General features: G+C 67.3%; 2 protein-coding genes across 2 annotated transcripts; both read left to right on the top strand.

Moving 5' to 3' along the window:
* Nucleotides 1–147: 147 nt before the first annotated feature.
* Nucleotides 148–4003, top strand: PEX11B (peroxisomal biogenesis factor 11 beta). The gene is made up of 4 exons (XM_075445086.1): nucleotides 148–340; nucleotides 420–535; nucleotides 1566–1767; nucleotides 2066–4003. The coding sequence occupies exons 1-4, from the start codon at nucleotides 285–287 to the stop codon at nucleotides 2430–2432; spliced, it is 741 nt and encodes a 246-aa protein (XP_075301201.1). The 5' UTR covers nucleotides 148–284; the 3' UTR covers nucleotides 2433–4003.
* A 4167-nt stretch (nucleotides 4004–8170) lies between these two features.
* LOC142364904 (toll-like receptor 2) lies at nucleotides 8171–11146 on the top strand. Its single transcript, XM_075445106.1, is given in 3 exon segments — nucleotides 8171–8183; nucleotides 8186–10116; nucleotides 10224–11146. Coding segments are annotated over 3 exon segments (2523 nt in total). The 3' UTR covers nucleotides 10803–11146.
* The last annotated feature ends 182 nt before the right edge of the window (nucleotides 11147–11328 follow it).

Genomic DNA, 11328 nt, shown 5'->3' with positions numbered 1-11328 from the left:
CTGTTACCGTTGTCCATTCAAGGCCTCTGTTTTGATGCGAAAGGGCGGGGCTTGGCGCATCCAGCCAATAGAGGCGAGCCGTGCGGGTGCGAAGGGAGGGGCGGGGCTGCGCTGTGCTCCCGCCGGCTGCCAGGCGGCGCCAGCACCGCCCTCCTCCCCGGTCGCGGCGTGACCCCCGGCGGCTTCCGTCGCGTTCCCGGAAGCGGCTTCGCGCCGTCGCCCTTCGCCTCCCGCCGAGGCCCCGCACCGGGGAGCGGCACCGCGGGCCCGGCCCGGCCCCGGCCATGGAGACCTGGGTGCGCTTCAGCGCGCAGAGCCAGGCTAAGGAGCGGCTCTTCAGGTGCGGGTGGTGCGGCCCGGTCCCCCCGGTGCCCCCGGGGCCGGGCCCGCCGCCTGACGCCGCGCCGTCTTTCTCGCAGGGCCGCGCAGTACGCCTGTGCCGTGGCGGGGGACGCGCTCCGGAGGAACGGGGCGAGCGCCGGGCTCCTGGGCAGCGTTCGGCAGCTGGAGGCTCACCTCAGCCTGGGCCGCAAGCGTGAGTGGGGCCGGCCCGGTGCGGGGGGGGAACGGGGACGGGGGAGGGGACGATGAGGAGCTGACCTGGAGGAGTCAGAGCGCACCCTCAGCCAGTTTGCTGATGTATCCACCGCGGGAGTGGTGGATACCCCGGCAGGCTGGGCTGGATCCAGCGAGCCCTGGGCAGGCTGGAGAGCTGGACAGAGAGGAACCTGATGAGGTTCAGCAAGGGCAAGGGCAGGGTCCTGCCCCTGGGGAGGAACAACCCCAGGCACCAGTACAGGCTGGGGCTGAGCTGCTGGGAGCAGCTCTGCGGAGAGGGACTGGGAGTGCTGGGGGACGACAGGGTGACCATGAGCCAGCAGCGTGCCCTGGGTGCCCAGAAGGCCGATGGGATCCTGGGGTGCATCAAGAGGAGTGTGGGCAGCAGGGCGAGGGAGGTTCTCCTGCCCCTCTGCTCTGCCCTGGGGAGGCCCCATCTGCAGTGCTGGGTCCAGTGCTGGGCTCCCCAGTTCAAGAAAGACGAGGAGCTACTGGAGAGAGTCCAGCGCAGGGCTACGAGGATGAGGAGGGGATGAGAGCATCTCTGCTACGAGGAGAGGCTGAGGGAGCTGGGCTTGTTCAGCCTGGAGAAGAGAAGGCTGAGAGGGGACCTTAGAAATGCCGATCAATATCTTCAGGGGGGGGTCAGGAGGACGGGGCCAGGCTCTTTCCAGTGGTGCCCAGCGACAGGACAAGGGGCAACGGGCACAAACTGGCGCAGAGGAAGCTCCAGCTGAACCCGAGGAAGAACTTCTTCCCTCTGAGGGTGCCGGAGCCCTGGCCCAGGCTGCCCAGGGAGGCTGTGGAGTCTCCTTCTCTGGAGATATTCCAGCCCCCCTGGCCGCAGTGCTGTGCAGCCTGCTCTGGGTGACCCTGCTTGATCAGGGGGTTGGGCTGGGTGACCACAGAGGTCCCTGCCAGCCCCAACCATTCTGTGATTCTGTGAACGGGGACGGGGGGGTGGGACACCAGGCCCCCCTGTGACCGTCCGTCCGTCCGTCCCGCAGTTCTGCGCCTGGGCAGCTCGGCCGAAGCGCTGGAGGCAGCCAAGCGGGGCATCCACCTGTCCGACACCGTGCTGCGGTTCTGCGTCACCCTCGGCCACCTCAACCGGGCCATGTACCTGGCCTGTGACAACGTCCTCTGGGCCGGCAAGGCAGGGCTCGCCCCTGGCCTGGAGCAGGACAAGTGGAGCCAGAGGTCCTTCAGGTGAGAGCCGCCGGCCCGCGCCTTCCTCGCCCCCCTTCTGCTGGCCTGGGGGGGCTCCCGGGGTCCCCTGTCCTGCTCTGAGCCCCCCCCAGCACTGCCTGCAGGGCTGCTCCCCTCCCCTCCCCGGCCCAGCTCAGCCCCTCCGCTGTCGGGACGACCCCTCCTCTTCCTCTCCGCCAGCTTTTTATTTCTGTGGCCGGCGAGGAAGCAGCTGGAGGCTCCCAGCGTCGCCAGCCGCAGCCCCCGCGCCCCGTTTGCCCGCTCTCTCCTCTCCCCATCCCTCCCCCCTGCCTTGCAGGTATTACCTCTTTGCCCTCGTCGTGAACCTGAGCCGGGACGCCTACGAGATCCGGCTCCTGATGGAGCGCGAGGCGGGCGGCAAGCGAGGGAAGGGCGGCGAGAGCGGGCGCCAGCTGCGGGCTGACACCAGGCTGCAGCAGCTGGGGCTGAGGCTGCAGATCCAGCTCCGGCTCCTGATCCGCGTCCTTCGGAACAACCCTCCCCTGCTGCTGGACGTGGTGAAAAACGCCTGCGACCTTTTCATCCCCCTGGACAAGCTGGGGCTGTACAAAACCAACCCGGGCTTTGTGGGGCTGTGCGGCCTCACCTCCTCCATCCTCTCCATCCTCACCATCCTTCACCCCTGGCTCAAGCTGAAGCCTTAGTTGTCCTCGGCGCCCGCCTGCGGGCTCGGACCCGGCGTGGGCGGATATTCGGGGACCCTGAGGGGTCACTCCTGGGGCTGGGACACGATGAAAGCCGACTGTCCGGGGCCCGTTGCTTGCAGCTGGGGACGGGAGGGAGGTGGAGGGACGGAGCCCGTGGGGACCTCCTGCTGCCTGCGGCGCCGGCGCGGAGCGCGATGCGCAGCGGCCCCGGAATCCCGCTCTCCCCATCGGCCGTAGGGCCTGTCCGGATGGTTCAGGGGTGTTAACAGTTCGCCTCCCTCTTTAGGGGGTCTCTTAGCACGGAGCCAGCCAGGAGGGAAATATTTGGGGCTGGAGATGGCTCCTGGGGTCGCTTCTCGTGGGCTGGGGGGGTTTAATCCGCGGGGTGGGGGTGGGCCTGGCACCCTGTTGTGACGTTTCATCTTCCTTTTAAGCCAGGCAGGGTGAGTTGGAGGGGCTGCGGCCGCGGACGAGCCGGACGCAGCCGGGCGTGTGGAGGTGAGCTCGGGGGGAGGCCTGGGGGGGGTCTGGGGGCTGTGCCGAGCCCTGGGGTCGCTCCCGGCCCTTCCCGCCTGGGTTTCTCCCAGTCTGAGGAGGGAAGAGGGGGCTCAGCAGCCCGGGCTCTTCCCTGCCGCTGCGCAGAGGCCGGGCCCCGTGCGTCCGCCTCGCCCTGCTGCCGCTTGCGTCTCCGGTGACCCTTTTGGTGGCTTTTTGGGGGGATAAATCAGGGAGGGGACAGCTCGATGCCGTGACTGGCTGCGTCGGTTGTTCCCCCCTGCGTTTCCCCCCGAGCTGGCGCTGCCGCCTCGCCGGTTTTCCCGTTTTCCTCGGTTTCTGTGACCCCGGATAGCGCTGCCTGTGCCGGGCAGCGAGCTTGTCCCAGCCTGGAAGGGTTTTCCTCAGCCACGGACCGCCAGGCGCGCGTGGAGCCGCCGGTGATTTGGATCCGGAGGTGCCGTGTCCCTCGGTGCCTCCCCGGGAGGGCGAAGGAGCGACCCCGGGGGCTTTTCGGAACTCGCTGGCCGTTCTTTTGGAGTTCCAGCAGCTCCGTGCGCAGACAGCTCCGGCTTCCCCCGCTTCCAGGTCTGCTTCCTCGGGTCCGTTAGGTCCCGGACCCGGCTCCGGGCTCCCCGGCACTTTCCACCCGGTGTCTCCTGGCTCGGGGGCGACCGGGCAGGGCTGAGTCGCTGGGAGCGGGTGGGTGCCAGCACCCCGAGCCGAGCTGCCCGGAGCTTTGGCAAGAGGAGGATGAGTTCAGCTGGGTAACGAAGGCCGGGGAGGGCACGGGGTGAGGAGCTCGGACCCCAGCGTTTGCCCCACGGAAGCTGCCCCTGGCTCCCCTCGGCTCGCGGCGAAGGGCCGGGGCGAGGTTTCTCCCTGGCCTGGGAGCCCTCCGGCGCGCGGTGGAGCGGGTGAGTCGGTGGTGATGGCAGAAGCGGCCGGCCCCGGCGCCTCGCTGGCGTGGAAATACCGGGAGGCTAACGGGCGCCTGCCCCTGTCACGGTCCCGCGGCCGTTCGCGGCGTTGATCGTTAATTATTATTATTATTAAAGCCCCTGTTGCTGAGACGCCGCGGTTTGCCTCTGCCTTCGCGGTGCCGAGCGCGCGGCCGGTGCCGGGCAGGGCAGGGCTCTCGGCCTCGCGCCCGCCCGCGTTTCCCCGCGTCGCGGGCAGCGGCAGCCGGCGCCTCGTCCCCCCACCCCGGGGTTTGGGGTCTGGGTTTGCCTCGAAGAACCGGGGCGTGGTGCCCGCGAGCTCCCGCTTCACCCCTGTTTAACGAACGGCGAGCGGACAGGGGGAGAAGCGTCGCTAATTGGGCGAGGGTCTGCGTTAGCCGGTCCCTGAGGGTGGGGGGACGGTGGTGGGGACGAGGGTGACCCCGGCGCGGGGGCCTGGGGGTGCTCGTGGTCCCGCCCGGCTGCAGGACGTGGAGCTCGGGGGGCTCCTGACCGCAGGTGGGCCCAGGGGTGCTGTGCTGGGAGCAGAGGGAGGGGGGAGGTGGGGCGGGGGGGAGCTGGGTTTGGATCTGTGCTGCTGAGTTGGGTTATTTAATTTGTGTGGCTTATTTTAATTTTCCTATTTAATTTTCATAGCTTATTATAATTTTCCTGTTTAATATTTAAAGCTTATTTAATTTCCCCGTTTAATTCTCATAGTTTATTATAATTTTCTCTCAATATTCATGGCTCATTTTAATTTCCTCTTTAATTTTCATAGTTTATTTTAATTTTCCCATTTAATTTTCCCATTTAATTTTCCCATTTAATTTTCCCATTTAATTTTCCCATTTAATTTTCCCCCTTCACTGAGTTTTTGTGTTGGGTACGGAGGTGGAGGGGCTCAGGAGTTTCTGGCAGCAGCGGGAAGCGGCTCCCCGGGCTCCCCGGGCTGGGTTTCGTGCTCTGGGCCGGGTCGGGCGGCGTCGAACCGGGATCTGCCCCGGCTGCGGGCGCGGGGGCTCTGCGGCCGCCGGCTGCCCGGCCCCCTCCCCCCCAGCCCCCCGCGCTGCTCCCCCGGCTTCGCCACCCCGGCGCGGCCGTTGCCCCCTTCCCGGCCGCCGCTTTGCCCTGGGGAGGGCGCGGGGCCGGGGGTGTCGGGGGGCCGGGACCCCCCGATGCCGCGCATCGCACCAGAGCGCCCGGCTGGCTTCGCGGGGTCGTCTTTAATAATAAAAAATTTCCAATTATCCCCGTGTTCATTAGGCCGTGGACTGGGAGGAGAGTGGCGGCGTGCCTTGGGGCAGCAGGCACTGGGCTGGAGCTGCTCATTCCGACTAATTAGCATTATTACCGAGCTAATTACAACTCCTTCAGATTGATTTCTAGCGCCAGACTCCCTTGTCCCGCCGTGACCGAGCTTCCCCGGGCAAGAGAAACTCCGACACCCAAGCCAGCGCCAGCAACCCTGCTCAAAGCTTAATTACCGTTAACGAACGGGGCCTCATCCTGCGGGGCGGGAGGTGCTGGGGACGCTCCGGCGCTGACTGGGGGGCTCAGGGCCCCCCGACCCTCGGGGCAGAGCCCGCCAGCGCCCGCTCAGCGCCGCTGCTGCCGGGGCTCGGGCGCCGTTCCCCATCGCGCTAATTGGGCGAGGGCCTTCGTTAGTCGGTGGTTGAGAGGGCTCGAGGGGGGTCTGCTGGGTGCTGAGGGGGGCTGCACGGGACGCCCCCCGTCTATGGAGACCACCAGGGCTGGTACTGGGTGACTGTGAGGAGAGACTGGGGATGCTGGACCAGGGCACTGGGATGGGCTGGGAATGCTGGACTGGGAGCAAAGGGCTGGCTGGAGACACTGGGGCGGGCTGGTGATGCTCCACCAAGGTGCTGGGCTGAACTGGGGGCACTGGGATGAGCTGGGGCTGCTGGACCAGGGCACTGGGATGGGCGGTGGGCACTGGGGTGAGGGCACTGGGCTGGCTAGAGACACTGGGCTGGGAGCATTGGGCTGGCCAGAGGCACTGGGATGGACTGGGGATGCTGGACCAGGGCACTGGGCTGGCTGGAGACACTGGGATGAGCTGGGGATGCTGGACTAGAGCTCTGGGTTGAACTGGGGGCACTGGGATAGGCTGGGGATGCTGGATGAGGGCACTGGGTTGAACTGGGGTTGCTGAACTGGGGGTGCTGGATTGGAGGTCCTGTGCTGGACTGGGGGTGCTGCTCTGGGGTCACTGGGGTGGACTGGGGACTCTGAGCTGGGCTAGGGGTGCTGGGCTGGGTGGCATTGAGGGCAACAGCCGGAGGCACTGGGATGGACTGGGGCTGCTGGATGGAGGTTACTGGGCAGAACTGGTACTGCTGAGCTGAGCTGGGGGTGCTGGGCAGGACTGGGGCTGCTGAGCAGGTTTGGGGGCACTGGGCTGGACTGGGAGCACTGGGCTGGGAGCGCTGGGCCCTGGCACGTGAGGTCGCGGCGTTCCGTGTCGGCACGCCGCCCCGCTCCCGCGCCGCCGGTTCCTGCACGCAACCGCCCCGGCTGAGACCCGGCGAACTCGCCGCATCCCAGGGAGCGCCCCAGGTGAGCGGCGCGCGGGCGGGAGGGGGCCCTGGGGCGGTTTTGGGGGGCGACCGGGCGCCACGTTGGGGCTGGGCCGGCGTTGGGAATGAGGAAGGGTTGGTGCCGGAGGCTTGTGGCGGGGGTCACCCGTGCCTCGGTTTCCCCGCGTGGCTGCGGCCCGGCAGGGGTTTCCCAAGGGACGGGGTCGCGGGGGCCATCGGGGCGCGCGCCAGCCCCCCGCCACCCGCCCCCCACCCAGCCGCCGCCGGTTCCGGCCACTGCCCGGGGTTTTTCCTCCTTCTCACGTGAGCCTGGGCGGGAGCGCGAGCGACGCTTTGGGGACGAAGCGGGGGGGGTCCCCTGTGTCCCCGCAGCCCCCCGGGCTGGGGTCTGGGCCGGGGCAGGGCTGGGACCCGGGGGGCCGGGCGGCGTTGGGGCAGAACAGGCGCCCGGCTGTTTTCCTCCTCCAGTTTCCTGGTGATTCCGCCCCCCCCGCCAATAAAAATACCAAACCCGTGGCCGCAGCCGCCCCGCGCCGGGAGCACAAGTTCCCCTCTGTGCGAAAAAAACTAATTTTCACATTTTTTACATTTTTTGTTTTGCTTGGAAAAGAAAACCCAGCCTAAAAATCAGCCGAGAAGCGAAGCCGGGGGCTCAGCCCCCCCTCACTGTGCCCCCCAGCCCCGCTCCGGCCACGGAAGAGGAGGAGGAGGAAGGGTTGGGTGTTTGCGCTGGGCTGGGCTCTCCGCCTGCGGGATCTGGTGTCCCGAATCCCATGGGATCTGGTCTGCAAATCCCTGGGGATTTGGTACCGGAGCCCCCCCCCTGCCCCCAACTCCCGGTGTCTGGTGGGGGAGTCCCCCTGGGACCCCGTCCCCAGCCCCCCTGCGATCTGATCCCCCCGGATACGGTTCCTGATCCCTCAGGGATCGAGTCCCCTCCAGTCCGCCCCAAGATCTGGTCTCTGATCCCTGGGCTTCCATCCCCTGTTCCCCCCGGATCCAGTCCCTGATCCTGTCAGAATCCGGTCCCCAGCCCTGCTGGGATCTGGTCACCAACCCCCCCTGATCCAGTCCCTGACCCCCAGGGGATCCCATCCCCAGTCCTCCCAGGATCCCATCCCCAGTGCCCCTAGGATCCAGTCCCTGACACCCCCCCGGATCCATTCTGCGTGGGATCCAGTCCCTGATCCCCTGGGAATCTGATCTCCCCAGGATACAGTTCCCGATCCTCCGGGGATCCAGTCCTCACCCTGCCCTCCCAGATCCATTTCCTGATCCTCAGGACCCAGTCCCTAGTTCCCCCCTGGATCCCTTTCCTGATCCCCTGAGGATCCCGATCCCAATCCCTGGGATCCAGTCCCTGACCCCCCCGGATCCCTTTCCTGATCCCCTGAGGATCCAGATCCCAGTCCCTGGGATCCAGTCCCTGATCCCCCCTGGATCCCTTTCCTGATCCCCTGAGGATCCAGATCCCAGTCCCTGGGATCCAGTCCCACATCCCCTGGGGATCCAGATCCCAATCTCTGGGACCCAGCCCCCCAGCCCCCCCAGGATCCAGTCCCTGAGCCCCCAAGGCAGGATTTACCCATTCCCACCCCCCCGGATCCCAGTGCCCCCTCCCACCCGGTCCCGGTGCCCCCCCCGGGGGTCGATCCTGCTGCTACCCGGGGGGTCGGGGTCCTCCCGACGTGGCACCGCTGACCCCGCTGCTCTCCCACCGCAGGCCGGCTCCGCGGGGATGCCCGGATGCCCCGTCCCCGTGCCCGCCGCCGGCGGCACCTCCGCGGCCGCCCCGCCGCCGCGCCGGAGGCCATGCAGCCCCCCGCCACCACCAGCGCCCGCGGGGTTTGGTGCCTGGTGCTGCTGGCGCTGGCGGGGGACGCGGCGTGGCCGCCGTGCCGCTTCGACACCGCCGGCGAGACGGGGCTGTGCAAGGGGCAGGACCTGGAGCGGGTGCCCCGCGGGCTCCCCGGCGGCCTGCGCAGCCTCGACCTCTCCTACAACAAGCTACGGGAGATCACGGCGCGCGACTTCGCCGGCATGACCCAGCTCCGGCGCTTGGATCTGGGCTACAACAACATCTCCCGCATCGCGCCCGACGCCTTCCTCTCCAACCTCCTCTTGGAGCACCTCCAGCTCTTCAACAACTCCCTCGGCCGCATCCCGGCGCCGGCGTTGCGACCGTTGGTCAACCTCCGTTGGTTGGACATGTCCAACAACCTCTACGGCAGCGCGGCGTTGGACGGCGCCTTCGGCGGGCTGCGGCAGCTGCGGGAGCTGTCGCTGGGGGGGCCGCTGCTGCGGGACATCTCCCGGGAGGACCTGGCCATCTTGAAGGACACGGCGCTGCAGAAGTTCGCCATCAAGTCGGCCTCCAGCCTGCGGCGGTATGAAGCCGGGGCTTTCTCCTGGCTCAACACCACGGAGCTGTGGTGTGACATGGCCTTGGACGAGAGCGCGGCGGCTCTGCCGGCGATGCTGCGGGACCTGCGCGGCAAACCCCTCCGCTACCTGCGCTTCCGGAACCTCTTTGAGTTCACCTACTACAGCGGCGCCGCCGATCCCTTCGCCGGCTTGGCCGAGTTGCAGATCACCAAGCTGGTCTTCTACCGGGGCAAGTTCAGCGAGAACCTCCTCCGCTTGGCCCTGCTCAACGTCCAGCGCTCCCGCGTCCGCGACTTGGCGCTGCTGGCCGTCGACTTCGCCCGCTCGCCGCGGCAGAACAGCTCCGGCGTGGGGGCAGCCGCCCCACGGCTCGACCGCCTCTTGCTGCAGGACATCAGCAACCCCGACATCCTGCGTTTCGACTGGACCTTCACCTGGCTGAGCGGCGTGGCCGCCCTCTCCATCATCAACGTCAACTTCAACTACGTCCCCTGCGACGCTTGGGGCGAGATGCGCAACGTGGAGGCCTTGGACATCTCCGGCAACCGCCTGGAAGATGGTTATATCTACAACCAGCGTTGCCACTACCAGGGCGTCATGCCCAAGCTGGAGAGCTTCGTCTTGGCCACCAACCAGCTCCTGAGCCTAGCCGTGGTGGCCGCCTTGACGCGGACCTGGCCTCGGCTCGCCCGCCTCGACGCCAGCCACAATCGCTTGGGCAGCCTGCAGGAGACGTGTCAGTGGAGCCCCACCTTGCGTTGGCTGGCCCTGCACCACAACCAGGTGACGGTGGGCACCTTCGGGTGCCTGCCCACCACCCTCGAGTACCTGGACCTCTCCTACTCCCAGCTCGACCGCTTGGACATGGATTACTTCACCCGAAGTCCCCGGCTGCGGGAGCTGCGGTTGAGCGGCAACAAGATCAAGTTCATCCCCTCCGAGTGGAGGTGCCCCCCTTTGCAGGTGCTGGCCATCGACGGCAACTCCTTTGGCGTCATCAACCGCGGCTCCTTCGTCAACATGCCGCGGCTCGTTAGCCTGGCGGCCGGCAACAACCCCTACCACTGCACGTGTGACCTCTACCTCTTCCTGGAGGAGACGCGGCGACGGGGACGCCCCACCTTGGCCGACTGGCCCCACAACTGGACCTGCTACCACCCCGAGGCGCTGCTGGACACGGCCGTGGCCGCTTACGCCCCGCGTCCCTTGGAATGCGACGTGCCGGCGCTGGTGGCCGTGGCGGTGGCCAGCACGGCGGTGGCCGTGGCGGCGTGCGCCGCGCTCTGCTGGAAGCTGGACGCCGGTTGGTACCTGCGAGCCACGTACCGGTTGGTGTGCGCCAAGTACGGCGGGCGGCAGGCGGGCACCACGCGGCGATGCTCCTACCACGCCTTCATCTCCTACAGCTGCGCCGACGCCGGCTGGGTTCGCCGGGAGCTGCTGCGCCGGCTGGAGAGCACCACGCCACCCTACCGGCTCTGCATCCACGAGCGGGACTTCACGCCGGGCCGTTGGATCATCGAGAACATCGTGGAGAACATCGAGAGGAGCGCCAAGGTCATCTTCGTCCTCTCCCGCAGCTTCATCGACAGCGAGTGGTGCAACTACGAGCTCTACTTCGCCCACCAGCGCGCCGTGGGGCTTGGCACCGAGGACGTCATCTTGGTGGTGAAGGAACCCATCGACGCTCGGGGTTTGCCGCGGCGTTTTGCCCGGCTCCGGAAGATGTTGGGCACCAGGACCTACCTGGAGTGGCCCCGCGAGCCTGGCAGGCGTCCCTTCTTCTGGCTCCAGCTCCGCAGCCTCTTGGGCAGCCCCGGCGCGCTCGGTCCCACAGCTGGCGAGGAGGAGACGGCCGTGGATGCCACCACGTAGCGGTGGCTGCGGTTGCCCCGTGTCCTTCGGTAGCTGGAAGGTGGCCTTGGGGTGCCAGCGCGTGCTGGGCGTCTCGCCCGCCTCAGTTTCCCCTGCCAGGGGCGGCTTGAGGAGCGGGGGGGGGGTGGGCTTGGAGGGTCCTCACCAAGGTCACCCCAGCTTCTCAGCCTCCTCCGAGGGACGGGAGATGGGGACAGTGTCCAGGAGGTGGCAGTGTCACCCGGGGACGTGGCAACCCCAAACCCACCCGAAAGCCACCCCGAACCCCCCGAGAGCGGAGGAGGGCGGCGGGGGTGAGCGGGGACCCCCAGCCCCCCAACAGCTGGGTGTCACAGCCCCTCGGTGGGCTCCATCCCGCACCGGGGACGTCCCACCCCACGCGTCCCACCCCACGCGTCCCACCCCACGGGACAAGGGGAGAACCCCTTCGTCCCCCCCCAAGACCCCACACCCTCTGCCCCCTCCTTCCCGCTCCTCTTTTTTCCCGTGTTTTTCGCCGCTTTGCCTTTTTTTCCTAATTCCTTCCCCCCCCCCAGAAAAAACCCCAAACCGCTGCGGCGGGTTATTTTTAGCAGCCAATTGAAGATGAAGGAGGTGGAAAAAAAAATATATATTAAAAAAAAGAAAGAGGAAAAA

The sequence above is a fragment of the Opisthocomus hoazin genome, chromosome 30 (genome assembly GCF_030867145.1).
Source record: "Opisthocomus hoazin isolate bOpiHoa1 chromosome 30, bOpiHoa1.hap1, whole genome shotgun sequence".
Classification (NCBI taxonomy): Eukaryota; Metazoa; Chordata; class Aves; order Opisthocomiformes; family Opisthocomidae; genus Opisthocomus; species Opisthocomus hoazin.
This window is presented reverse-complemented; position numbering and strand designations above follow the sequence as displayed.

Coding starts and splice junctions, on each gene's coding strand:
- PEX11B (XM_075445086.1), top strand. CDS start 285: ATGGAGACCTGGGTGCGCTTCAGCGCGCAGAGCCAGGCTAAGGAGCGG. Junction 341..419: donor GCTAAGGAGCGGCTCTTCAG/GTGCGGGTGGTG, acceptor TCTTTCTCGCAG/GGCCGCGCAGTACGCCTGTG. Junction 1,768..2,065: donor TGGAGCCAGAGGTCCTTCAG/GTGAGAGCCGCC, acceptor CCTGCCTTGCAG/GTATTACCTCTTTGCCCTCG.